This window comes from Trypanosoma grayi (assembly GCF_000691245.1).
Source record: "Trypanosoma grayi strain ANR4 Tgr_61_V1, whole genome shotgun sequence".
Taxonomy (NCBI): Eukaryota; Euglenozoa; class Kinetoplastea; order Trypanosomatida; family Trypanosomatidae; genus Trypanosoma; species Trypanosoma grayi.
The window spans coordinates 15007-39234 of record NW_008825680.1 but is presented as its reverse complement, the minus strand read 5'-3'; the positions used below and the strand labels follow the sequence as shown (position 1 = coordinate 39234).

The window sequence follows — 24228 nt, the reverse complement described above, 5'->3', positions numbered from 1 at the left end:
CCTCCACAGCCGCCGCTAGCATTTCCTAAATTGCCACCACCGCTTCAATTCCCGATTATCAGGCCCTCCGCGCCATCGCGATAAAGTGTGTTGGGGGTGTTCTCTTTTTTTTTTTCGTTTTGCGTTGCTTGCAGCCCAAGGAGTAATGGAAGGGAGAAAAGAAGTGATGTGTGGAAAAAAAAACTGTGCTGGTATATTTCTTGTTGAGCTCCCCACTCACCACCACCACCCATCCTTCCATCCGTCCCTACAATCCTCCACATTCAACGTACCACACTGCCCCTTTGAATCAAGTTTCTCTGTGGCACTCACGCTGGGCCCCTCGCCACCCCCGTTGTCTCTTTCCACTCTCTCTCTCTCAGGTCACTAATCCACGCTCAAACACCACTTGAAGGAAATAATAAAAAAAAAGAACACCGAGCTTCCGGTAATACCCCCAAAAAAATCCATAAAGGAAGTTGATGATGCGCCGTGTCAGTCAACGAGTAGCGCGGGAGGCATTCTCTCGTAGCACGCCTTCAAGCCGCCTGGCGGTTGCTGTGGCCTTCAACGCCCTCGCCGCCGCCCCCAGCCGCAGCCACGTTGCGGCTCTGGCCACTTCCATGCGTTTCTGTTCCACCACGAAGGGCGAGACAGCCGCAGCAGAGTCGTCGAAGCCGGCAGACATCACCGACGAAGATGTCGTCATCGACCCAGTGTCCACTGCGCGGGATGACGCCTCCTCCGCGAAGGACTCAACAGCGGGGGCGAAGGCCAACGACGACGCTGAGCGGGTCGTTGGAGCGGTGGAGGAAATGGGTTTCAGGACGGAGACGCGGCAGCTGCTCGACATTGTGGCCTGTAGCCTGTACACCGAGAAGGAGGTGTTCATTCGCGAGCTCGTGTCGAACGCGAGTGATGCGCTGGAGAAGCGCCACCTGCTGGAGGTGAGCAAGCCGGAGGAGTACCCGCGCGAGTCGGACGACGAAGCCCCGCTGATTGCCATTTCGTGCAACCAGAGCAAGAGCCGCTTTGTCATTCGCGACACTGGCATCGGCATGACGAAGGAAGAGCTCGCGGAGAACCTCGGCACCATTGCCGGATCAGGCTCCAAGGCCTTTGTGCACGAGCTGCAGACCACCGGAGCTGCCGGCCAGGCGGCGGAGAAAATTATTGGCCAGTTCGGCGTTGGCTTCTACGCCGCCTTCATGGTGGCAAAGAACGTCAAGGTGTACAGTCGCAGCGCAAAGAATGGCAGCAAGGGCTACCTGTGGGAGTCGGACGGCACCGGCTCCTTCTCAATCGCGGAGTGCGAGGGTGTTGACAAGGGCACGAAGATTGTTCTCGACATCAAAGACACAGAACTCTCTTTCTGCACCCCGCAGGTCTGCGAGCGCGTGCTGAAGAAGTACAGCAACTTCGTGTCGTATGAGATTATGCTCAACGGTGGAAAGGTGAACACGGTGGAGGCACTTTGGATGAAGGAGAAGAACGCCATCACGAACGAGGAGCATATCGATTTCTACAAGTTTATCTCCGGTGCGTACGACAGCCCCATGTTCCGCCTGCACTACTCCGTTGACGCCCCGCTGTCGATCCGTGCGCTGCTGTATGTACCACAGTCCCACACGGAGAAGTACGGTGGCGGCCGCATGGAGAACGGTGTCAACCTCTACAGTCGCCGTGTGCTCATTCAGTCCAAGGCCAAGGGCCTGCTGCCGGAGTGGCTGCGCTTCATAAAGGGCGCGGTGGACTCTGAGTCCATTCCACTCAATGTGTCGCGCGAGCACACACAGGACGGGAGTATGATGCGGCGCCTGTCGACTGTGCTCACGAAGCGCATCATCCGTTGGCTCGAGGAGGAGGCGAAGCAGGACCGGCAGAAGTACGAGCGCTTCATCAAGGAGTACGGGCCGTTCCTGAAGGAGGGCGTATGCACAGATCAGGTGCACAAGATGGAGCTGGCTAAGCTCCTGCGCTTCGAGACGACAAAGTCAGACATTGACTACCCGTTCGTCTCCCTCGACGAGTACCGCGACCGCATGCTGGCGAATCAGACGCACATTTACTACATCAACGCCCCCACACGAGAGATGGCACTGGAGTCGCCGTACTACGAGCAGTACAAAGATCACGATCTCGAGGTGCTTATCTGCACTGAGCCAATCGACGACTTTGTGATGCAGCACCTCGATACGTACGCGAAGCATAAGCTGCAAAATATTGAGATGTTCGACGCCACCCTTGACGGCAGCGTGCAGCACAAGAAGAAACTTGAGGGCGACAAGACAGACGTGAAGGTGGAGAAGCAGCTGACGGAGGCGCAGGTGAAGGGGCTCAGCGACTTCATTGCAAAGCGGCTGGTCGGCCGCGTGGGCGTCGTGAGGCCCACAACACGCCTGCGCGACAGCCCTGCCGTCATCGCCGACCACGAGTCAGCGCAACTGCGGAAGATTTACCGCGTGACAGGGCAGATGGTCGGCGCCCCGCCAAAGTACAATCTGCACATCAACCCGAAGCATCCGATTGTGCGGAAGCTGTACACGCTGTCCATCTCGCCCAAGTCGGAGGAGGTGGAGACGGCCGGGCTGCTGGTGGAGCAGCTGTTTGACAACGCTGTTATCTCCGCCGGGCTGCTGGAGGACCCGCGCTCGATCGTTGCGCGCCTCAACAACATCATGTCACGCATGGTGGAAAATGTTGAGGAGCCGACGGCAGACAAGTAGGGAAGAGGCCCTGCACGGCTCCGAGTGTGTCTGTCGAATTTTTTTTTTGTGGGGGGGGGCTTTCCCACCGTTTGTTCGTAACAGCAACGACGAAAGAAATAAAAAACGATGACGGCACACACGCAGACTCTCCCACATGCGCTCTTCAGAGGTGAAGCGCCAAAGTTAAGTATTACACCTATTATTATTATCACTACTACTATTATTTATCATCATCATCATCATCATCACATAACGTCGAGTTGGATACAAATAGGTCACGGAGGCAAACAACAACAACAACAACAACAACAACAAAGCTAGCAAGGAAAACAAAAGTTCTGGAATGAGTCGGCAGGAGACATTGCACAAGCAGGCGTGCCAATGTCAGCACCACCAGCAATTCGTTTCGATCATGGCGGTGTTGCACGCACGACGTTAAGCTAAAGGAGGAATGTCCGCGTTGTTCATGAAGTCTCGCTCCCCTTCCAGCACAGAAAGAAAACGCACTGGTTCCCCCGTTATACACTGCCCTCTCAAGCGATATGCACAGTGTTATTATTATTATTATTATTATTATTATTGTTATTTTTTGTTCGTGTGCGCGTTTTTCCTCTTCCTGCTGCTTCTTTCCCTCTTGTTTCTCTCCTCTCTCTCTCTTTCTCTGTATGCGGGTGCGGGTGGAGCGGAATGGGCGGGCACTCCAAGAAACAGGGGAAGGGCGGTGGCGGTGGCGGCGGCAGTGGCAGTGGCCGCAACCGCCCACCTGAGCAGCGCAAGAAGTTGACAAAGGACCCCGGTGTGCCGAACCTCAAGAAGGCCGCCCAGAACTTAACGCGGACGGCGCAGAATCGCAACCGCAGCGTCTTGAGCATTCCCGCTCTGCGCGGGACGTCTAACCTCCCTTCCATAGTCTCAAAATCCCTCGGTGCTTCTGACGAGCCACACCAAAACGAAGAGGAGCGGCTCGCAGCGGAGCGGCGTGCCATGATGACACTCGCCATCCAGTGCGCGGAGAAGGCTCACCACTACGAGGCGCCGCAGCAGTGGATGGAAGAAGCAGACGATATGGATCGCCTGCACGAGGATGTGGACCGGCGTGGCATGGACAAGTCACTGCGTCGCTTTTATAAGGAGTTTCAGAAGGTCGTGGAGAACAGCGACGTGCTTCTGCAGGTCGTGGACGCACGCGACCCACTCGGATGCCGGCTCACACAGCTGGAGCGTGCCATCCGCTCCCAGTACGGCGACGACCGGAAGAAAATGGTGGTGGTGCTCAACAAAGTGGACTTACTCCCGTCAAAGGAGGTGATTGACTCGTGGGTGCACTTCTTTGAGGCCCACGAAGGTGTTGCGTGCATTCCGTTTGCAGCCACAGCCAAAGGGGCAATGGGCCACGGCTACATCGCAAACATGTTCCGTCGTCTTCGCGCACTTGCGCTGAACGAAGAAACAGGCGCACGCAAGGCCATCGTGGTGGGGGTCATTGGTTATCCAAATGTTGGTAAAAGCTCCGTAATCAACGCCCTCAAACGTAAACACGTTGTTGGCGTAGGTAACATGCCAGGCTTCACGACGGGAAATACAGAGGTGGAGTTGCGCTCTGACATCCGCGTGATGGACTGCCCCGGCGTCGTGTCGCCTGGCGAGGACAACGGCGACGTGGTGCTGCGCAACGCCGTGAAGGTTAGCGACCTGGCGAATCCCTTTACCCCAGTGCAGCGACTTCTGCAGCGATGCACGCAGCTCGACACGGACGACGCAGTCGGAAAGCAACTTCTGGCGGCTGGGGTCCACCCCCTGGCGCTCTTCTACAACATTGGCTCCTTTGACCCCAACGACACCTTGGCCTTCATCCGCCTTGTGGGACAGCGGCGGGGCCGACTACGCCACGGTGGCACCGTCGACGAGGAGGGCACTGCCCGCATGATTCTGCAGGACTGGAACGACGGCCGCATTGCATACTACACGCTGCCACCCACTTCAGACCTGTTTGACCGTGGGGTGCTGACAACAACGGCGGAAGAGGATGCGACAGCTGACGCTGACGGAGTGTATGGGGGCCCGCGGGTGGTGGCGTCTCTCGCGGCGGGGCTGCAGTGGGACGCGCTGCCGACGTTTCACCTGTCGTGGGGCGGGGTAGAGGGGAAGGGGCGGCGGCGCGGCTTCCACGGTGGCGAGGACAGTGACGTGGAGCTGTAGCTGCACCTTTCCTGGGCCCTGCTCAAGCAACAGTAGCTGCTGCATACATTCTTCCGCCTTTGATTGATAACACAAAAAAGGAAAAGAGAGGGATATGATCATCAAGCCGTTTAAAAACAGAAGATTTAAAAGGATCAGCGCTGCTTGATGTGGTGTTAGTGGCGAAACATCATTACGAGCCAACACAAGTTGAAGGAGCACTGCGTTCTCTTCCCCCCCTTCCTCCTCCTCCTCCTTCTCTTCCCCTTCTTCTCTCGTTTGTCTCCATCCCATTGGGAACAAATGAGCGCCCAAGTAGAGTTAAGGCTAGGGAAAGGTGGAATCGACTGGGCGCGCCATGTTCCACGACTCCCCCATCGCTCCAGCAGTAACGGTGCAGCGACGCCACAATGCGGGTCGTTCTGTACGCAGGCACTACAAGCTGGACGACGTGGCGGCATTCATCATGCGCGGAGCTGCCGCTTCGTCTTCCACAACGTCGGAGACAGCACCATTCCGCCGCGTCGCGCTGCAATTCCCTGATGATCTGCTGGAGGACGCTGTTGCCGTGACGCAGGCGCTGAAGCAAATTCTAACTGCCGATGCGCGCTGTATAAACGCCGTGGCGGACGCCAAAAGCAGAGAGGGTGGGGAGCAAGCCGTGGTAAAAGAAGGTGACACGAGCATTCATCTCTTTGTGGTGGCTGACAACACCTTCGGTTCGTGCTGCCCTGACGAAATCACTGCACAGCATTACCATGGCGACTGCATCATTCACTTTGGGGATGCGTGCATGAGCCGGTCGACACGCATACCCGTGTTTTACGTTCAGGACGACTTTCATTTCGCAGCCTTCGTGGGCCACTCAGACGAGCAGGCGCTTTCGGTGCACGCCGTGGTGCGTGCAGTAACGATCCTGCAAGAGCGTTTGAAGGGGCTGCACAGTTCGTTGGAGGGGAAACACGTGGGCGCACGCATCGTATTGGTTGTTGTTGGGAGTCACCGCTCGCGCAGTCTCATCATCGCCGCGGCGCAACGCTGGCGGGACGAGAAGGATACAGCAGCAGGGGTAAATGGACCCGACGAGGTGGCCGTCGAATGGTGCGGCTTTGAGTCCCTTACCACAACGGGTATGGCACAACAGGCCACGCCCTCACCCAACACAGACTCCTCATGGGTGATCAATGGCGCCAACTTCTCCTGTGCTGATCACACAACGCTGCAGCACTTCCTATTTGTTGGCCCGTCCAACGCGTCGTTGCCGCTGCATCTTCTGAATGTGCACCAGTACAACCTTTTCCACCGCCCTGAGGCGTTGCGCGAGGCCGTGTGTGATACTGATGGCCCTGCCGCGCTGACAATCCTTGACGAGTCATTTGGGCGCAGCAGTGAGGCACGTCTCACCACTCAAGCTAGTGCTCTTGGGAATAACGCTGCGACGGATGCGGCGCTGGAGGCGTACTTCTCCCACAGCACCAGCGGTTTTGCTGTCGTGCAGGTGGCACTAAATAAACGCGCGCGTCAGCGCGCGTACAATGTGGAGCTCATCCGCTCCAGCGCTGCTGTTGGGATTGTAGTGGCCTCTCTGGCCATTGAGGGATACTACGAGACGACGATGCTGCTCCACAAACTGCTCCGCGCGTACGGCAAGCGGGCGTACATAATCTATATTGGCCACCTTAATCAGTACAAGATCGCAAACTTTGTGGATACTGTCGACTGCTTTGTGGCCATTGCGTGTCCCAACAGCCGTGAGGGTTACTTCCCTGGCAAGGACGATGGTTTTTCCAAGCCGATCGTCTCTCCTGTGGAAGTATTGCTCGCGCTAAGAACGGAAGACGGCGATTCTCCACTCTACGGTCACCGGGCTGTGTACAGCACGACATTTGACTGCGTGCTTCCGCCACTGCGCGAGGCCATGCAGGCGATCGAGAGCGATCGCGCCAAGGAGAAGACAGCCACTGTCGCGCTGCCACAAGAGGGCGGGAGTGGGGCCGCATTAATCCGCGCATCTGCAGGAACTCTTACCACACAAGGCGCTAATGGGGCGTTGATTCGCCTCCACGAACGCACTTTTGTGGGGCTTGACCCGAAAACGGGACAGACGCCGGTGCAGGCGGAGATACTACAGGGGCACCACGGTATTGCCCGCGGCTACGCCACCGAACGTGAGCAGCAGCAACAGAAACCAGAGGAATGATGACCGTTGTAGCTTCTCCTTTTTCGAGTAAAGTGGAGTGACTCCTCTTAAGTGTATGTGATGTGTAGGCTGGTGTGTTTGTGTGCGTGTGTGTAGTCGCCTGGCTTTCACCTGCTGGGGGAGCCCTCTCTTTTTAATCTAAGGAAGACTTCTCTCTCGTCTTCCCTTGTTCTTCCTTGCCGAAGCCCATTGACTACTGTGCCCATGCCATGGACGTGCTATTCAGACTACTGAACATGTCGATGTCGGGGTCCGAGACGACGAGGCGTCTAGGGGAAGAGGGCGAATCGATCCTTGTGGCGCCAACGACTTCAACAATGCATGTGTTCCCGACGAGCCGCACCCGTTTCGGCGAGAGCTCGACCTCAGAGGAACCGCCTGTGTCCAACATATGTACAAACTGCGGCGTAGATGCACTGGATTTGTGTGCGTGCCCGTGCGGCCAGGCGACATACTGCAGCACCGAGTGCCAGTGGGTTCACTGGTCTGTACACAGGCAGGTGTGTTGGCATGGGCGCAAGGGCCGCCACATGCCATTGCTTTCGTGCTACTACTGCTCCCGCAAGTCGTACACACTGCGGCAGTGTCCCTGCGGCCTCGCTGTTTACTGCGACAGAGACTGCCAGATCGCAGACTGGCCGCGACACAGGGCCACCTGCGCACGCTCGGGGCCACTTAAGAAACCGCTGCACGTTCAACACCGCACTGACGTTGCGGTTCAAACCGAGAGTGTCTCAGGCGAGTTGGAGGGTACGGCTCAGATAAAGGCATTGACACCGCGACGTGGTACAAATGTTCGATTCGCCCCCATGGTTGCTGGACATAGAGTCGAGTGGAACGGCAATCCTTTAGAAGGTAAGGACTTCTCTTCTGTCACTGTCGGTGGAAGCAGCAGCACCACAAACCCGGTTTGGCGCCCCTCCGAGGCGCGGGGTGGGTTGTGGAAGGGCTTCCGTGACGCCGCCGCGCAGCAGGCCAGCCGCACCATGCAGCAAGAGACGGGATTTATCGACTTTGATTGCGTAGACTGCGAGAGTGAAGCCAGCACATCGTCAGACAAGGACAATATCCAGACCAACGACGACTCGGGACGTTTCAGAGAAGATCCAGCGCACAAACGTTCAACGGTGGAGTTGCAATACCCTTTGAAAGGATTTAAGGGCAGCAGTTCGCTCCACAACCCACTCGAACTACCAGTGGGCGATAACCCGCTGATTACAGTCCCCATTCGCACAACTTTTGACACGCTTCCCGGTCTGGCTAGTTATCTTGCGAACCAAAATAAGGACAGCGGCATTATCGTCGTGTTGGCATCGTTTGCTAATTCCATCGCCGAGGAGACGGCGGCGCGGCGTATGATTAGCAATGAGAGCAAACGGGAGCATGCGGAACTAATGCGGCGGTTTGTGTTGGGACGGGTGCGCATCGCCCTCTCGGAGATGAGCACGCAAGAAGAAAGAGAACGGAAGAATATTTTGACAGATAGTATTCTGTGGCGCCGCAAAACGGCGTACCCTGCGTACAAGGAGCTGCAGAAACTGCTGGGGCTGCACCACTACCACCAGTGATTGCCCCAAAGCCATATTGCCGGCCAGTATGCACATTTTTTGTTGTTGTTGTGTATCCCTTTCTCAATTCCTCTTTTGCCTTGTCCGCTTCTTGTGGCTTTCCCTCTGGTGCTGTCTGGCTAAGATCCAGAACTATGGATGAGTTTTTTGTATTATTATTATTATTATTTGCTCGTAGATTGTTGTTTTGTTTGATAGGCTTTCTTTTTTCGGCTACGCATTGCTTTTGGGGGGCTATCGACGATTGAGAACGTTCCGCTGCGTCTTCTGTTGTCATTGCTTGTTTTTTTGTTTGTTTTTGTTGTTNTTTTTTTTTTTTTTTGCAACAGAGCGAGGAGAGGAACGAGCCAAAGCCTATTTGATACACTGCGCGAGAGAGAAGATAGAGTAGGGGATGATGCAGCTGAGCGGTGCATGGTTGCTGGCGGATCTTGATGGGACGCTCATTTCGACCCCACACAAGGCGCATGGGCAGTACCTCTCGCTGGAGCAGAGTCCGTGTCTGGACGCTATCCGCCGCTGGTTGCTTAACGGCGGTAACGTTTGCGTCGTCACTACCGCTGACAAACGTGTCCTGGGCCAGTTGTATACCCCGCTGAAGCCGATCTTGAGGGACGCGGCCGGCCGTGGCAGATGTGGAGAGCTGCTACTGAGCCTTTACACTGGCGCAGTGCTCTATCGCTGCACAGCGGACGGCGTGGAGATTGTGCGCGACTACGCCGAGTCGACGCACTGCGCCACTGGCGAGGCGGTCGAGCTGTCGCACCGCTACGGGCTGCAGTTGCACCACACCGTCGTGGCGAGGGTTGGGCCTGACGGCAGGAGAGCCACCGCGCAGGTGGCGTGTGTGAAGGGTACATGCTTCACACTCGATGTCTGTGAAGCGCTGCTGGAGCGCGTGGGACGCATCTTCGTCGATCTGGTGGAGAAGGCGCTGTGCGGGGAGCCGGCGGTTGTTGCAGCGTTCGACGGCATGTCGGCGCGCTACAAAAAGATGTGGCGACTGATGTTTGCCTTCCTAGACGCACAGTACACGAAGCATGGTCGTGGCGCAGTGACGCCAGCGGAGGTGGCCGCGTGGAAACGTGACTACTTGTGGCAACGGCGGCGGCTGCTGCGAGCGCTGGGCATTATTCGCGTTGAGCTAGCCGACTCGCACAGTCTGCCATTGTATCACAACGCAGCAGCAGTGGAAGATGAGGAGGCACGGCGGCTGAAGGCGCAAATGCTGCGCGTCATTGGTGACGACACGACTGCCTCATGCAGCTTCGTGGACTCGATGCTTCGGCTACTCGGCACCGAGCCGTGGGATATGGACGGTGGAAGCAGCAACGAACAGGCGGCGTCCGCAAGGGCCGGTGTGGCGCAGGTTATTGTGGTTGGCATCCCGCTCCGTCTCTTCTCGAGCTGCTTCGATCTGCACATCAAGGCTTTCGCCCGCTTCGGTGTGACGGCAATTCCCCAGCCGAACAGCGTTGTCTTCTCCAAGCTGGGCGTCTGCAAGTCCACCGTCATTCGCTACCTCATGGGGCGAGAACTGTGGCCGCAGGAGGAAGACCCGTCGCGGCAGGATGTTTCTGGTTGTGGGCCGAACGTCGCTCGCGCACCGTCTCTGCGCGGCGTAGTGAACGCCGCGACAGCCATTGCACTGGGCGACAATCCTCACACCACCGACTACGAGCTGACGGTGTTCCCGCAGTTGTTGTTCATATCGGTCGAGCGGGCGGAGCAACGCTCCAGCCGCCATGCCCACATTCGCGAGGCGGCAGGGGCGTCGCTTACCTGTCGACGCGGCCCCCTGATGGACGATCGCCGCCTGCCAAACCTGCGCTATGTTGGCGGCGAGGAGGCGGGCACGGCGGCGTTTCTCGCGGCGCTCATGAATGATCTGCACGTCCCCACTAAGGTGTCAGTGCTGCCGCCGTCGCAGCAGCAGCAGCAGCAGCGATTGGAGCGGGATGCCTTCGCGCACGCGGTGACACATGCCGCCGCGAAGGCCTTTGCTGCCGTGGGTGCGGCACCGTCACACCTGTAGCGCCTGCACAGGCACATTTGTATTCTGGCGTGTAATCAAGGAGGAGGACGAGTGAGACGGGCTCACGCACACACATTGGCACGCTTGGAGGGAGGAGGGCGCACGGTCAAAGTAATGTGCTGCGAAGTATTGACTGCTGAAACGCACTCGATGGCCTGATTTCTTGATTCTCACATCTGCATTGTACAGTTGAGCAGGCGCTTCTGCGGAAGCGATGGTGAGTTCGCAGAGGAGAGCAACGCAATCAAAAACAAAAAANTACAGTTGAGCAGGCGCTTCTGCGGAAGCGATGGTGAGTTCGCAGAGGAGAGCAACGCAATCAAAAACAAAAAAAACACACAAACAAAAGCGGGCGAATAATGTGGAACCGACTATATTTTTTTATTTCCCAGAAAGATATGAAAATGGCCAATTTTGTCTCACTTCAAAGCAAGCAAAATAATTAACAAAGAAGATATGAAAGCCACTTCTTAACAGTATCGTGTCGCGCGGGGCCTGTGCTGCTGCTGCTCCTCTGCGGTCCCTTCTTGTCCCCGTCTGCTGCCAGCCGCCAAGCTGTCCCTCTTTCTCCTCACTCACAGAGATGCACCATTCAACTGTGTGAGTACGGTGCATCTCGTGAAGCACTCTGTGAGTTCTTTGACCCCCTTCCCTGCTACTGCCTTTTTTCTTTACCCCCCCCCCCCCNTTTCCCCCCCCCCCCCTCTTCTGCATTGTGTGTCTGTGTGTAGATACTACCAACGCTTTTTCACAAGGATCATACCCCGTAACTAACCGCAACCCCGACCAGCATGTCGAGTGACCCCGCCTTCCGCCTCGAAGAGCTGCAGTCGCAGATCAACGTCCGCAACGCCGCGTTGCAAGCGCGCCTGGACTCCGTCATGGGCGAAACCGGTGAAACCGAGCTGCCGCAGCTGGAGGAGCTGAAGGAGGAGCGCGTGCGACTGATGCGTGATATCCAGCACCACAAGGACGAGGGTGACGCGAAGCTCGTGCAGATCGAGGCGCATGAGGGTGCGTCCGCCATGTACCGCGTGGCTGCGCGCGTGCAGCGCTTCGAGGACTTTGCCAACCACGCCGCCGAGTACGTGGAGAAGGAGCTTCCGGAGGAGATCAACCGCGTCGCGGAGGCCGACAAGCGCCACTCTGAGGACGAGGTCGCGGCGTACATCGCCGACTTGCAGTCGGAGCGGGCGGAGGAGCTGCGCAAGATCAACGTGCTGAAGGAGCGCACGGCTAAGCGGGCGAAGGAGATCCGTAACGGCCCCCGCGTCGAGCACGAGGAGGTGACAGCCAACAGCCGAGCCATGAAGCCGAAGGAGGACGAGATCGATCGCGAAACGAAGGAGACGATGAACTACACGGACGAGGCGAAGTCGACGAAGGGAGAGCTTGTGGCGAAGATCAAGAAGCTGCGCCAAGAGAAGTCCAAGCTGCAAGTGAGCCTGCTGGATGCGAAGCACAAGAGCGAGAAGGAGATCCATGAACTCGAGGCATCCATCCGCCGCGCGGAGATCGCCAACACGCGCGATGTGCGTCTGTGCCAGCAGCTCAACACCGGAAACGCCGCTCTCACAACAAACGCGCAGATTCTGCTTGGTCAGTTGAACGTGGAGCACTACGGCGTGGAGGGCGGCCCGACAGAGAAGATGCTGATCAATATGCGCCAGGAGGAGGCGAAGACAGTTGTCGCGGCAGCAGAGAACGGCAACAAGACCAACGGTTGCAACGGGGGCGGCACGTACCAGCGCAACGACACTGAGAACTCCAACGGCGCCGCATCCGGCGTCTCTTCGCGCCGCGCATCGATCCCGTCGAAGCCCCCACTGGTGGCGCTGAAGCGCACTGAGTCGCAGCGCAACCGCGATGCCGCCACGGAGCAGGAGCGGCGTGAAAAGGAGGAGGCCGCCAGCGTCGGCATCTCCCCCGCACGTTCACGCGGTGCCGACTCTGTGCATAGCGGAGCCGCGGTGAAACCACCTCTGGTGGCGTCGAAGCCGACGTCGAGCCAGCGCAACCGCGAGGCGGCGGTGCGGGCAGACTTGGAACACCGCCGCGAGGAGGACGGCTCCGCGGCGCGCAGCCAACGCCGCGGGTCGGAGTCGTCGCTGCCGGCCGTCGCTTTGATGAAGACGGAGTCGTCGCGTAACCGCGAGGTGGCGAGCCGCCGCGACTCCAAGAGCAGCAGCCCGCAGTAAGGGGGTAAGAACAGCGGCGCAATGCGAGGAATACAACCAAAATATTTAAGAACAAAGAACACAAAACAGAAGCGTCAAACGTAAAATCGGAAGGGGCCTTTTTCTTAAGCAGAAACACAAAAAAACCGAAGGAAGGCAGGAAAGGAAAAAAAAAAATCATGTAGACGGGCGAATCGAGCATACCCCACCAAACACCTCTTCCCAACCAGAGACAAAAAAGAAAAAAAAGAAAAAAAGAAAGGGACCTATTGAAATCTGTGTAGCTGATAGTGAACTCGATGCGACTTGTCCGCCTTTTAGCGATGATGAGGCGCCTTTTCTTCCCCCCTTTTTCCGTCCTTGTTGGCTTTTTTTTATTCTCTCTCTCGGGAATACCTTCTCTTTTATACAGCAGCTGTACTACATAATGTATCATCTTTCACGCCATCTTCCCTCCCCCCATTTTTCCACTGCGCTGCCGACACCCGAACCCGGGGGGGACGCGCATCCGCGTCTCGTGCCGGCAGTGGCGGCCGACTGTGAAACGAATGAATACCTGAAAGAGCAAAGTTAAAGAAAGGAAAAAAAAAAAGAGTGGTATGGCGTGACTGAATGATTAGAAATAGGTAGAACAACTACTTCCGGTGTGTGTGTGTGTGTGTGCTTCCCGGATTTACTGTTGTTCTCTCCACAAATGGAGGCGCTGTTGCCTCTCGCGTGATGCAGTCTTCCATGATGTGCAGAGATGTGTGCATGCTTGTCGGCGTGCACACCTGTTTGTTTACAGCTTTTGCTGCTTCTCTCATGTGGTTTCTCCCCCATTGTTATGCCCTATTCATTGGATATAGAAAGGGAGAGAGACAGAAGGAGGGGTGCATGCGTGAAGGGTCAGCCGTTGCACCGCTTCTGCCCTCATGATCATCACAGAAGACGTCTTCGCGTGCTTCCGTGCGTGGAACCGCGACGCGGTGGCGCGTGCCTTCCTGGCGGGCGACGAAGAAACGGTTGTGTTGATGTCAGCGATGAACATTGCGCCGGGGAAAATCACGGTGGCGGCCCCTTCTAGTGCGGGCACGGCTGCGCTCGAGGTTCACACCCGGTGCTGCCGCGCCTCGAAGCTTCTCTTGGAGCAGGACCGTCTGCAGTTACTGGAGCTAATGCGAGCAAGGCCCCTCTGCCCAACGCCGAGCAGCAGCGCAGACGCGGATATACCACCCGCTGCGGTGCATTTTGACGCAGATCGTTCTAGCATCATTGCGCAGCTGCAGGTGGGCCTTCACTCGTCCTCCTGCTGGTGGCGCATGGGGGATGTTGTGCGGCACATCTTCAAGGCACCGCGGCTTTCTTTGGTGGACTCCGCACTCATTCGTCACCGTTGCTCAGCAGTACTGATAGTAGACAGTAAAACGGCGGATACGGCTGGTCGCAACGTGGCCGCACTCAGTGGTACAGCTCCCTCATCGAAACTGCTGTTACCTAGGGGAGCAGCACCATCATTTTTTCGTGACACGGTGCTTCCTCCCACAGTTAAGTGGATGCGTGGAAAAGTGACACATTCGTTTGGCGGTTTGACGAGTAGCACACCACTGGGCCTGTTGCGGGTTATATTTGCGCTGAAGAGAGCACGGCAGTCGGACGAAGGCCACAGTCATAGTGATGGTGGCAACAACATCGATGGAAGCAGCGACGATAGCATTGATCTCGTGCCTCCTGTTACTCTGGTTATGTCACTCTACGGCTATGTAATTGCAGAGGCCACGCCGTGCGGCACATCTGATGCTGCTGGGGTGGACAACGCATGGCAACGACTATGTGCAGATGCCTCCTGCCACTTCTGTGGCGAGAGACCCCGCCTGATTGTTGAGGAGACAGCCGCACATCATCATCATCATCAGCAGCAGCAGCAGCAGGTGGACGAAAAAGATGTGAATGAGGAGCCACGCCCACCGATCCCGGTGCAGCACCCTGAGGCAGAGGGCACTAATGACGAGGAGAGCAAGGCGCAGGCGCAGGGGGGAGATGTGACGACAGAGACGATGGGAGACCACGAGGAGGCACCCACGCATCAAGTTGCAGAAGATGAAGAGAGCACCACTACCAAGAAGCTCGAGTCCCAGCACAAGTGCTTCCGCTACACCATCCTTCTGAGTGAGCAGAGCGGCTGTTCTGGCCACCACGACGCCTGTCCGTGGCGGGCGCTGTTTCTCCGCCCTGTACTCGCTGAGGCCGCTTCGGCATCACCGTCCAGAGAGATGGAATTTGAGTTGTGCAACATTGATGAAGAGGGGAGTTCGCTGCGGGTGTGCTTCAGGCTACCGGAGGTGGCGAAGCTGATGGAGTGCTGGCGGCGCAGCTTGTACGCCGAGTCGTCGTGGGGGGAGGCCTACGCGAAGCACCCGCTGCCAGCAGCAGTGCGTTCAGTCATCCCGTCTCCTGCTGAGCCGGGGGTGGAGGATTTCCTGAAGAGACTTCGGTCGCAGTCTCCTGTGCAGGAGGCCTTGAAACTGCACCCACGCACACCACTTTTCGAGGACTGCAACTTTTGGGACAGTTTTTTCCGTGTGGCATCCTTGGTGAGGGCAGCACAGCAACCGCAGTCGGCGGCTATGGCTTCTGCTGCTGCTGCTGCTGCAAAGAAGCGCGTGGGGGAGGAACAGAAGGAGAGTGGAACTTATTGGGAAGCGGTATACGACGCTGGGCGTCGTTGCATTCTGGCGGCAGCGGAAGACAGGGACGAGGGAACGGCCGCAGCGGCCTCCGAGACGTTCACAGAGCTGTACCAGCAAAGCCTCCGGCGGGATGCGGCAGGAGGGCAGTCGTCCTCGCCTCTCCGAGGGGTGATGGGTAAACTCACGGAGCTGCTGCACGCTGGGCCAAGCATCGTTCCCCGCCGAAGCGAGGCTCTTTTGGAGGCGGCACCTGAAATGCCGCAGCTCTCGGTGCAGGATCAGAAGCGTGTTCAGTCGTTCCTTGAAATGATTGACAACGACGTGAAGAACGCCGCACGAGAGCCCCCGCCACCGCAGCCGAAGCCGCAGCCGCAGCCGCAGTCTTCCCTGGCAAAGCGACCACCTCCAGAGGTCAACAACAGCGACAGCAACCCGAAGCGGGGAGGTCAAAAGCCTCAGCAGAAGCCACAAAACCCACAACAGCCCTATCCAAAAACTCCACCACCACACCAACAAAAACAACAACAACAGTATCAAAAGCAGAAATTGCAACAACACCCACTCCGGGTGCACATTGCCCAGCCGCATCACTTTCACCAGCAGTCTCCCTTACCATCGGAAGGGATCCTTCCATTTCCTAGTGGTGGTGGTGGTGGTGGAGTGTTGCCGTCGCCAGGGCCCGTCCTGCAAAAACAACAACAACAGCAACAGCAGCTGCAGCAATCTTTTCAGCCAGCCGTGCAGCTGTCTCCGTTCGTGGGTCATAACCGTACCACAGTGCTGGCCGCAGAGAATGTGGGTGTGCTAGATGACGCGTACATTCAGCGGTCGCCCGCCTCTGGGCCGTGTCGCCCGATGAGTGGAAACTTTGCTGCTGAACGGAAGGGCGGTCGAGGTGGGAACCACCGCGGTGGGAGGGGTGGCGGCAGAGGCAGGAGGGGTGCTGGTGGGAAGCCCTTCCAGTGATCGCACAAGCAAAACCCCCCCCCAAAAAAAAAGAGAGAATGGCGGGAGGAGGGTCCAGGAAGGAAAGGGAAAGGAGAGAAAAAAAGAAAGATATAATGCTATCCTGTGCCGATTAGATGCACGAGATGGCGGCGTCGTTGTTGTTGTGTTGAGGGGAATTGAGATCTGTGAACACCTTCTCGGGCACGCTGCTACTCTTCCCTCTCGCTCTTTCTTGCCGTCGTGTTTTATTTGGTGAACCCTTGAGGAAACCACAGCCGACAGACAGAAGAAGGAAAACAAGGGGAAAGCAAACAAAAATAAAAGGGCGAGGAAACGGAAAATAAAACGAACGAAAAGGGAGTAGTAAGTCACCTCTATTGACGGTCCTTTTTTTTTTTGTGCATTCTTTTTGTTTCAATATCACCATGGCGACGTCCAATGCAGTGGTAGTGGTCAGTGCGGGCGATGTCGCCCTTCCGTCCCTGACGCCACAGTGCGTAGCAGATGAAATGCAAGTCGTGTCGGTGCTGCGGCAAGAACTACGCAACTCCCACGAGGACCACGACGGAACGGCGCATGTGAAGCCGCCTGCCGAGCCGGCCTACCGCACGGTGGACGCGAAGGCGCTGCGCACCCTTAAATTCCCAAGCTACCCTTTTATTATCTGTGAGGAGGCACCCTCATCGTATCAGGCTCCTATCCCCTACAACCTGGAGGGCGTCGTTGAAGTCATGCGGGAGCAGGTGCAGGAGCTGGAGTATCACCTGCGGGACAAAGAAAAGACCCAAAGCGAGATTAAGAAGCCTGCCTCCTCCTTCCCGTCAACTCGTGGAAAGAGGAGTAAGGAAGAAGGAAAACCGCCAAGTGAGGACCCGATGCAGATGTTTATTGATGTTGTTGGAAATGATGCATGCTTCGCCGATGTGTCGAGGGAAGTGTCAGTGGTGCGATGGTACACACGCTGGGTTGCCTCCCACTCGCTCTGTGCACTGAAGGAGGCAGCGGAGCAGCTCGAGTACGTCCTGAGAGAAGGCGGCATGCCGACCGAAGCTGAGATGGAGGAGGCCATGCGCCGCACAACATTTGTGGAGGCGGTGAGCAGGCTGGAGAAGGACCGAAATGCCGTTATTGAGGCGGAACGGCGACGGATGCGGTCCAGCACTTACACGTTTCGCGAACAGTTGCCAGCGTCTGCCATCACCGCCGCGACGAGCTCCTTCCTAACACCGGAGGAGAAGTACAGCTACCAGGAATACTACAACCAGTCCCAGCACACCCTTATGCTGCTCAACCACGCCATGCACGTGCACTACGCATCGCGGGGCCGTGAACCATCCCTTGTGTACTCGCGTGAGGGATCTCTCACCAGCGGCAGCTCCAAACCAAGCTCCCTCTCCCTTGCCGTACGAGAGGCGGATATGGAAGATGTTCGCCTTCTCTCAGATACCGTCGTGCGGGCGCTGCGGAAGGAGCGTGACAGCATCACGAAACTCCTCCAGAAGATTCACGAGCGTCAAGAGAGCGGTGCCACGGTGGGAGTAACACGCGAGCAGTACGCGAAGAGTCGTATGGCCGCGATGGCGGTGTATAAATGTCTCTTGGAAGATATCGACATGCTCCACACGCAGATCGCGGTGGCGGCTGAATTCCTCATGGACTACGATGGCTGGATCGAGTTCCGCTGTGGCGCCAGTCACGAAGTGATGGTGCAACAACTAGCCGACCGCACACAAGGGGCGACGGCGTCCTCGAAACCGCTCGCGTTGGAGTCACGATCGGCGTTGAACATCTCGCCTCCACGTGATCGATCTCTCTCCAGCTCGAACGTCAATTCCTATGGTCAGCTGCCACGTCATGTGGAGGAGTTGTGCGAGGCGCTCATGACACTCCTGCGACTTTCGACCTCGGGGAAGGGCGTCGACGGCACTAGCACCGTCCGCGAGACGATCTACCGCCGCTGGATGTGCCTCGCACTGCGCTACACGTGCCTGCAGGTCGTCGAAGGGCGATGGCCTGCGGACGTTGTTCTTGCCGGTATGGACGACATCGCGAGTAGCCTGACTGTCCTTCTTTCAGAATACAACTCCAACGTCGGTGCAGCGCAGTCTCATGTGGCGGAGCTCATCGGCGTCCTGCGGTGTTTTCTCAGCCTCGTCGCCGACGGGGCAGTGAGGCGCCGGGCGCAGCACGGAAAGCCGGCCGTGAACAACGGCGTCGTCTCAACACGCAATCTCGATATACCGGTTGCCTTCCGCCTGGACAAGGAGATCAAGACTATGGAGAGTGCGGCTAAGATAAGCGGCGAGGATGAGGACGTGTGGGGCGCCATCTTCGATGCGCTGTGGTTTCAGGCTGACCCGACGTCCTGCTCCCATGGAGGCTTCCTCATGTCGCGAGACTTTGCCATCGACACCAACAAAGGATTCGGTTTCCTTCGACTGGATGAGATCAAACTCCCGGAGCGCATACTCAAAACGCCGCCAGGGCAACGGCGATCCCCTCTACTGTACCTCCATTTACAGTATGTCATCCAACCTGCAGATATGTCACCAGCGCGTTCCTTGCCGCAGTTGATGGAAGATAATAAATCGTCTCTGAAGTCCACGTCCGTTGTGACGCGATATGGATACACCAGGCGTGTGTTGTACATTCTCTCAGTGCTAGAACAAAGGCAGCTTCTGCAAGATTACGCGTGCCGTATTGGAGAAGTGGACTTGGTCCCGCTCGAAAGCATTGTGTACTTCTCGCGCCAGCGCGACGACGGCCGCATGCCTGGTGACAAACCCATTCATTCTTACGAGTCTCTACCTCGAGGTGCTGGTAGCTCCTCGGCTATCCCAGCCAAGTATGTGACTGTCGTGGGACTTTTGCCACCGGCGGCAGTGCAGCTCATGCGCTACAACTCCATTCATCCAGGCTCAACATACCCTGTCTCCCACAAAGAAGGCTCATCGCTCACCTCCCTTACTCTGCTTATTGGGAATATGCTGCTCAGCATCGCCTCGCGCGTGCCGCCTGTGCTGAGTGAGATGTACCTGATGGGCGAGACCACCCGCGATCAAGGGAAGTGGGAGGTGAAGGACCACAATGGGGAACCGTCTAGGAAAGGCTCTGCGGTTGCTGCAACGAAGAGCAGCAGGAGCAAGGGTGCAGAAAGCAAGGCGCTCGTTCAGCCCATATTGCGTACGCTTGACGACTACATATCCAGCGCGGCGTTTGAAAAGATGATAAAACTCGCCGACACCGAGATGGGACAGCCGAACAACGGTAGCACTTCCACTCGCCGAAGTGCCTAGCAATACTTTAGGAGTGCGGGCTTGGCAGCGTCAGGAGCACCGATGTGTGGGTGAATCACCTGAGAATGTGGCATGCGGGAGTGAGAGGAACGCCTCTCGTGTCTCGTGCGGCATCAAACGGCCACCACCACCACCACCACCACACCTTTACCCTCTGCCAAGTCAACTCGCCATATGGGCAATCTGTCTCTTTCCACAGCCGCGGCCACGACGACTTATATTGTTGCTACCACGACGGCGCACTGATTGGCGTGAGTTTCTGTTTATTTACTCTCTCCATGTGCGCACGAGGGTTGGAGCAGGGAAGTGTGGCGCGCAATAATATCAATTTTTTTTCCTTTCGTCTTGTTTACGCCCCTCCCCTTCCCCCTCTTTCTCTCATTGTCTATTCATGCTGGGTGGGTGAGTGGTGCGGGCAGAGGCATCCGCGATGCAACCGTGCGATCATTGTATCATTCAGTCAAGTGCTGCTATGGAGGGGGGGGGCTCTTCGTCTTTGCATGCAAATACCCGCATTCTCACAAGACGGGTGCTATACGGGGATGTGAAGAATACACGCGAACACACACACACGTATCAAAAGAAAAGAAAAAAACAAAATAGTTCTTTTGTTGTTATTGGTTTGTTGCACGGAGGAAGGAAGGAAGCAACCGAGAAACCCCACGAAAGGAAGAAGAAAAAAAGAAAAAAAAATCAGAGAAAAGAACTGAGGCTGAATTTAAAAAACAAACAAAGAAAAAATGGGGGAAGGGCACATTTTTCCTTTAGCATTCATCTTCGTTATACCACTCTTCTACTGCCGATCCTTTGGTGGTGGGGGTGCATGCATCCACACACGTACGCAAGCGAAAACGGAAAGCGTCTCGGGCGTGCGGAAGACAAAAAAAAAAGGGATGGGGGGCTGTCGTGTTCCCGCAGCGTGTGCTCTGCCGAGGGGGACAAAGGTCTCGATATGTATCTCATTTTCAAGTGTTCCTGCGTTGGGGCGTCACGGCTGTCGTTGTTTGATGGCAACTGTGCACGGCTTATTTTGTTTCCTTGCGGCTTCATCTTGCGCCCTCTCCTTCTTCTTTTTTTCTTTTGCTTGATTTGGACTTCTCTCCCCCCGGCGTGTGCCACCGTTGGGGGGGGGCGCCACCTGTCCCAGGTGCTTAGTCGATCTGGGGGAGGAAGAACAAAGAGAGTGCGTATTGCCATTCATACATTGGATCATCTTTTTTTGTGTGTGTTATTGCATTCATTTGCATAATGGGATTTTCGAACGATGTGATCGCGGCGGAGCGGGCGCTGAGAATGTTGCGCAGCGCCTCGTGGCTGGTGGTGGGCGGCTACGGAGTCGCGTTGTGCTACCGCTTTGGGCTGTTCAGCAAGGTCCTGCCCAAGGCGGCGGTGGACACCGTCGAGGGTGTGGTGGAGAAGATCAAGGCGCGGACAGAGCCGCTTGGCGATGTCAGCCGGTACGCTGCCGCACGCAGTCACCTTGTCCGCGTCTACTCGCTGTCGGCGTTGGGGATGCTGACAGCAGCCGTCGGCGGGGCCGTCTTCTTCGCCTTCCCGAAGGTCCCTATTGCGGTGCCGGTGGCCCTCACTTTGGTGCCATCTGTGGTGCTGTTCCTCGTGCCACGGGAAATGATGCTTCCGGTGGGACGTCTCGCCTGCCTTTTCACGTCGTGCTTCGCCTTTGGGTACTCCTTTGGGCCAATTGGGTGGATCGCATGGGACTCGCTCGCGATATTCCTCACGCTGCTGGCGAGCACCATGGCTGGCCTGTGCGTTCCACTCTTCCTGACGCGGGGAATGGTCAGCTACGTGCTGAGCTCCCAGCTGCTGTCATGCACACTCTCTCTGGCTGCCGTGACGACGACGCCTTTGGTGATGGCAGCGGCAACAGCAGCAGCCACAGGCTCCGGCTCGACGAACATCAGTAAAAGCAGCCTTGATATTCTGCGTCGCGCTGATGTGAATGTTCTGATCACGATGCAACTTATCTCGAACTGGGGTATCAACCTTTTGCATACAATTCCTGTCATTATTCACTTCGTGCGCTGGGAAGGGACTAAAGAAGAGCTGATTCTCTCTGTGGATCCGGTGAAGGAGAGCATGTGCATATGTGCAGGTGCAGCCTATGTGATGTGGCGAAGCTTCCGCTGGGCGTGCCGCCGCCTCATTCTCACTGTTGCCACTGATGGCGCAAAGGACGCATCAGAAAAAGTGCACGAGAAGTGGGGAGACTCCTCGAGCAGCCCCTTACCGATGCAGAATGTCAGTGGCGTGGGGGCCTCGCTGCTGCTCGTGTTGTGGTACGTGCGGGCGGTGTCAGCCCTGCAGCGTGGGGAGACCCTAGCAATCTTAGACAATCTCCGCTGCGTGTGTGCGCGTGCGTCACCCGTAAGTATGCTCGTGGGAAGTGTCTAACGGGGGGCTCGTTTGGTATCGGAGAGGGGATTGATTGTCACACGTTACATCGTCGGGGATAGCCAAGCAATAACTGTTGAAGGCATTCGTTTTTGTTTTTAGCTAGCGCGACTCCTACTGCGCGATTGGCGCAAACTTGGCACATCCACACTTCTCCATAATTCTCGTTGGCTCTTTAGTGTCGGTTTATTTCATCCTTCCCCTCCTTTTTTTTTTTCTTTCGGTGCGGTATGTATGGGGTCGTGCGTTCATGTGCAAGAATCCGGAGATTAATACATAGCCAAGACCGTCATGGTGGTGACATCAGAGTGCCACGCATCGACTGTTATTGGCGTCCCGCCGTATGCCGCCGTCAATGCGTTCAAAGACATCACTTGTATCAAGGCGTTCGGCGTCGATGGCCTTGTGACGTGCTGCCTGCTCGAGAACGCGCTAGAGCCCACCGCCATCGGTGCCGTGCGTCGCGTCACGCTTGCACTGCCGACGTTCGAAGAGACAATCCTGCGCGAGCGGCTCGTGGCTGTGGAGCCGGGGCCGCACAGAACCACCGTCCGCATGGAGTATGTGCCGTGCTCCAGGGAGGAGGCCCGCCGCTCCCCCTTTGGCGCGGAGGGGACGCGGCTGCTGCTCGGCGCCAGCACGTGCGTCACCGTCACGGCGATCTCGGTTAATCCGAACAGGTGCTTCGTGGAGATGTCCACAACGTTCACAGTCAACTTGGAGGTGCCGCCCGACGGCGCAAAGCGGGCAATGGACAACTCGGTGTATCGCAATATTGCACTGTTCTGGGATATGTATGTGCTGCGCACAGTCTCTGCGCTGGAGAATTACCTCCTGTCCATTGCATTTCCTGAAGTTGGCCGCAACGCCGTTATGGAGTACCAAAATGACCTTAATGAGGCGGAGGAGGCGTTCTGTCGATGGGCTGCGAGAAGCAGCGCGACCATCCCTCGTACGGAGGCGATGGAGACACTGGAAAAAGCCCTCAATACATGCCTACGCATTCAACGCGAACTGAAGCATCAGCAGTTGATGAACGCGCGGCTGCAGGACGATGCGGCTGGCTCAATGGCAGTTGCAGCGGCAGCAGCTGCCGCTGCAGCTGTAGCGGCGGCGGAAGCAGCAGAGAAACGTGCCGCTTGTGCCATTCAGGAGGAGGCGTCGCCGTCCCCGCACAGCGACCCAAACCCGCCGCGTCGTACGACAGCGGCCGCACCTCTTGGACCTTCTGCAGTTAGCATATGCGCCAAACAATCAGATGAAGTAGAAAAGACGGTTGCAGAGGCGGATATTCGCCCCGGCACGCCGACGCCACAAAATATGACCTTCTTCTCTCCTGGTGGTGGGCGTTGTCTGAGCGTTCCGACTTCTGAACACGGGGAGCCGCAACAACAACAAGAGCCACAGTGCTCTGTCCCTCCTCACCGGCCTGCGCCCCTGGAGTTTCAACCGGAGTTCCTTAAAAACTTCTTGACGGACCGCGGTACCATCAACGAGAAACAAGCTCAGGCCTTATTCAGTATGCTGGACGCAAAACAGGACGGTTTCATCACTAAGCGAGGTATCGCCACTGTGCTGGGCCAGATGGACCCCTTGGGGCTGTATGAGGACAGAGACGGCACGCTGCTTCAGGTGACGGAGAGCCGTCAGGCGGTGGGCACCGGCGTGTTCCGCGGCATCGCTGCTGCTGCTGCTGCTGCTCCTTGTATTACTGCTACTGATTCCATACCAGGGGTCACTCCGATGCGAGAGTCGAATGAAACGGCTATGGAAGAAAAGGAGACTTTGGCGGCGCCTGCTCAGCTCACTCCACTTCAGACATTAGTCCGCCGCCACGACGCTCAGAAGAAGGTGATGCATGAGAAGGCTATTGAGGAGCGGTCCGAAGCCATGCTGAAAACCTACGCTTACAGGACTCGTGGCAGGCTTCACTACGATGAATTCTGTCTCATGATGCTACATCTCTTGAAGGAGTATTAACTGCCGCTTCGTGCTTTATTCTCCTTATCATTACCATCATTTTTCTTCGGACCCTTTTTCTCTGTTTTTTTTTTT

The 24228-nt window shown here is 56.9% G+C and overlaps 10 protein-coding genes across 10 annotated transcripts; all 10 read left to right on the top strand.

The window, feature by feature from the left end:
• Positions 1 to 461: 461 nt before the first annotated feature.
• On the top strand, positions 462 to 2705 carry DQ04_00611190 (heat shock protein; the record flags this gene model as incomplete). The annotated part of the gene is made up of 1 exon (XM_009309381.1): positions 462 to 2705. The coding sequence occupies one exon, from the start codon at positions 462 to 464 to the stop codon at positions 2703 to 2705; it is 2244 nt and encodes a 747-aa protein (XP_009307656.1).
• A 669-nt stretch (positions 2706 to 3374) lies between these two features.
• DQ04_00611180 (GTPase protein) lies at positions 3375 to 4886 on the top strand (the record flags this gene model as incomplete). The annotated part of the gene is made up of 1 exon (XM_009309380.1): positions 3375 to 4886. The coding sequence occupies one exon, from the start codon at positions 3375 to 3377 to the stop codon at positions 4884 to 4886; it is 1512 nt and encodes a 503-aa protein (XP_009307655.1).
• Positions 4887 to 5223: 337 nt separating this feature from the next.
• DQ04_00611170 (putative diphthamide synthesis protein) lies at positions 5224 to 7065 on the top strand (the record flags this gene model as incomplete). Its single annotated transcript, XM_009309379.1, has 1 exon — positions 5224 to 7065. One exon carries the CDS (start codon positions 5224 to 5226, stop codon positions 7063 to 7065), a length of 1842 nt encoding a protein of 613 aa, XP_009307654.1.
• A 209-nt stretch (positions 7066 to 7274) lies between these two features.
• Positions 7275 to 8633, top strand: DQ04_00611160 (hypothetical protein; the record flags this gene model as incomplete). The annotated part of the gene is made up of 1 exon (XM_009309378.1): positions 7275 to 8633. One exon carries the CDS (start codon positions 7275 to 7277, stop codon positions 8631 to 8633), a length of 1359 nt encoding a protein of 452 aa, XP_009307653.1.
• Positions 8634 to 9027: 394 nt separating this feature from the next.
• On the top strand, positions 9028 to 10668 carry DQ04_00611150 (hypothetical protein; the record flags this gene model as incomplete). The annotated part of the gene is made up of 1 exon (XM_009309377.1): positions 9028 to 10668. One exon carries the CDS (start codon positions 9028 to 9030, stop codon positions 10666 to 10668), a length of 1641 nt encoding a protein of 546 aa, XP_009307652.1.
• A 791-nt stretch (positions 10669 to 11459) lies between these two features.
• On the top strand, positions 11460 to 12866 carry DQ04_00611140 (putative OSM3-like kinesin; the record flags this gene model as incomplete). Its single annotated transcript, XM_009309376.1, has 1 exon — positions 11460 to 12866. The coding sequence occupies one exon, from the start codon at positions 11460 to 11462 to the stop codon at positions 12864 to 12866; it is 1407 nt and encodes a 468-aa protein (XP_009307651.1).
• Positions 12867 to 13759: 893 nt separating this feature from the next.
• DQ04_00611130 (hypothetical protein) lies at positions 13760 to 16480 on the top strand (the record flags this gene model as incomplete). Its single annotated transcript, XM_009309375.1, has 1 exon — positions 13760 to 16480. One exon carries the CDS (start codon positions 13760 to 13762, stop codon positions 16478 to 16480), a length of 2721 nt encoding a protein of 906 aa, XP_009307650.1.
• Positions 16481 to 16887: 407 nt separating this feature from the next.
• DQ04_00611120 (hypothetical protein) lies at positions 16888 to 19758 on the top strand (the record flags this gene model as incomplete). The annotated part of the gene is made up of 1 exon (XM_009309374.1): positions 16888 to 19758. One exon carries the CDS (start codon positions 16888 to 16890, stop codon positions 19756 to 19758), a length of 2871 nt encoding a protein of 956 aa, XP_009307649.1.
• Positions 19759 to 21006: 1248 nt separating this feature from the next.
• DQ04_00611110 (putative retrotransposon hot spot (RHS) protein) lies at positions 21007 to 22173 on the top strand (the record flags this gene model as incomplete). The annotated part of the gene is made up of 1 exon (XM_009309373.1): positions 21007 to 22173. The coding sequence occupies one exon, from the start codon at positions 21007 to 21009 to the stop codon at positions 22171 to 22173; it is 1167 nt and encodes a 388-aa protein (XP_009307648.1).
• A 291-nt stretch (positions 22174 to 22464) lies between these two features.
• DQ04_00611100 (hypothetical protein) lies at positions 22465 to 24153 on the top strand (the record flags this gene model as incomplete). The annotated part of the gene is made up of 1 exon (XM_009309372.1): positions 22465 to 24153. The coding sequence occupies one exon, from the start codon at positions 22465 to 22467 to the stop codon at positions 24151 to 24153; it is 1689 nt and encodes a 562-aa protein (XP_009307647.1).
• Positions 24154 to 24228: the final 75 nt, after the last annotated feature.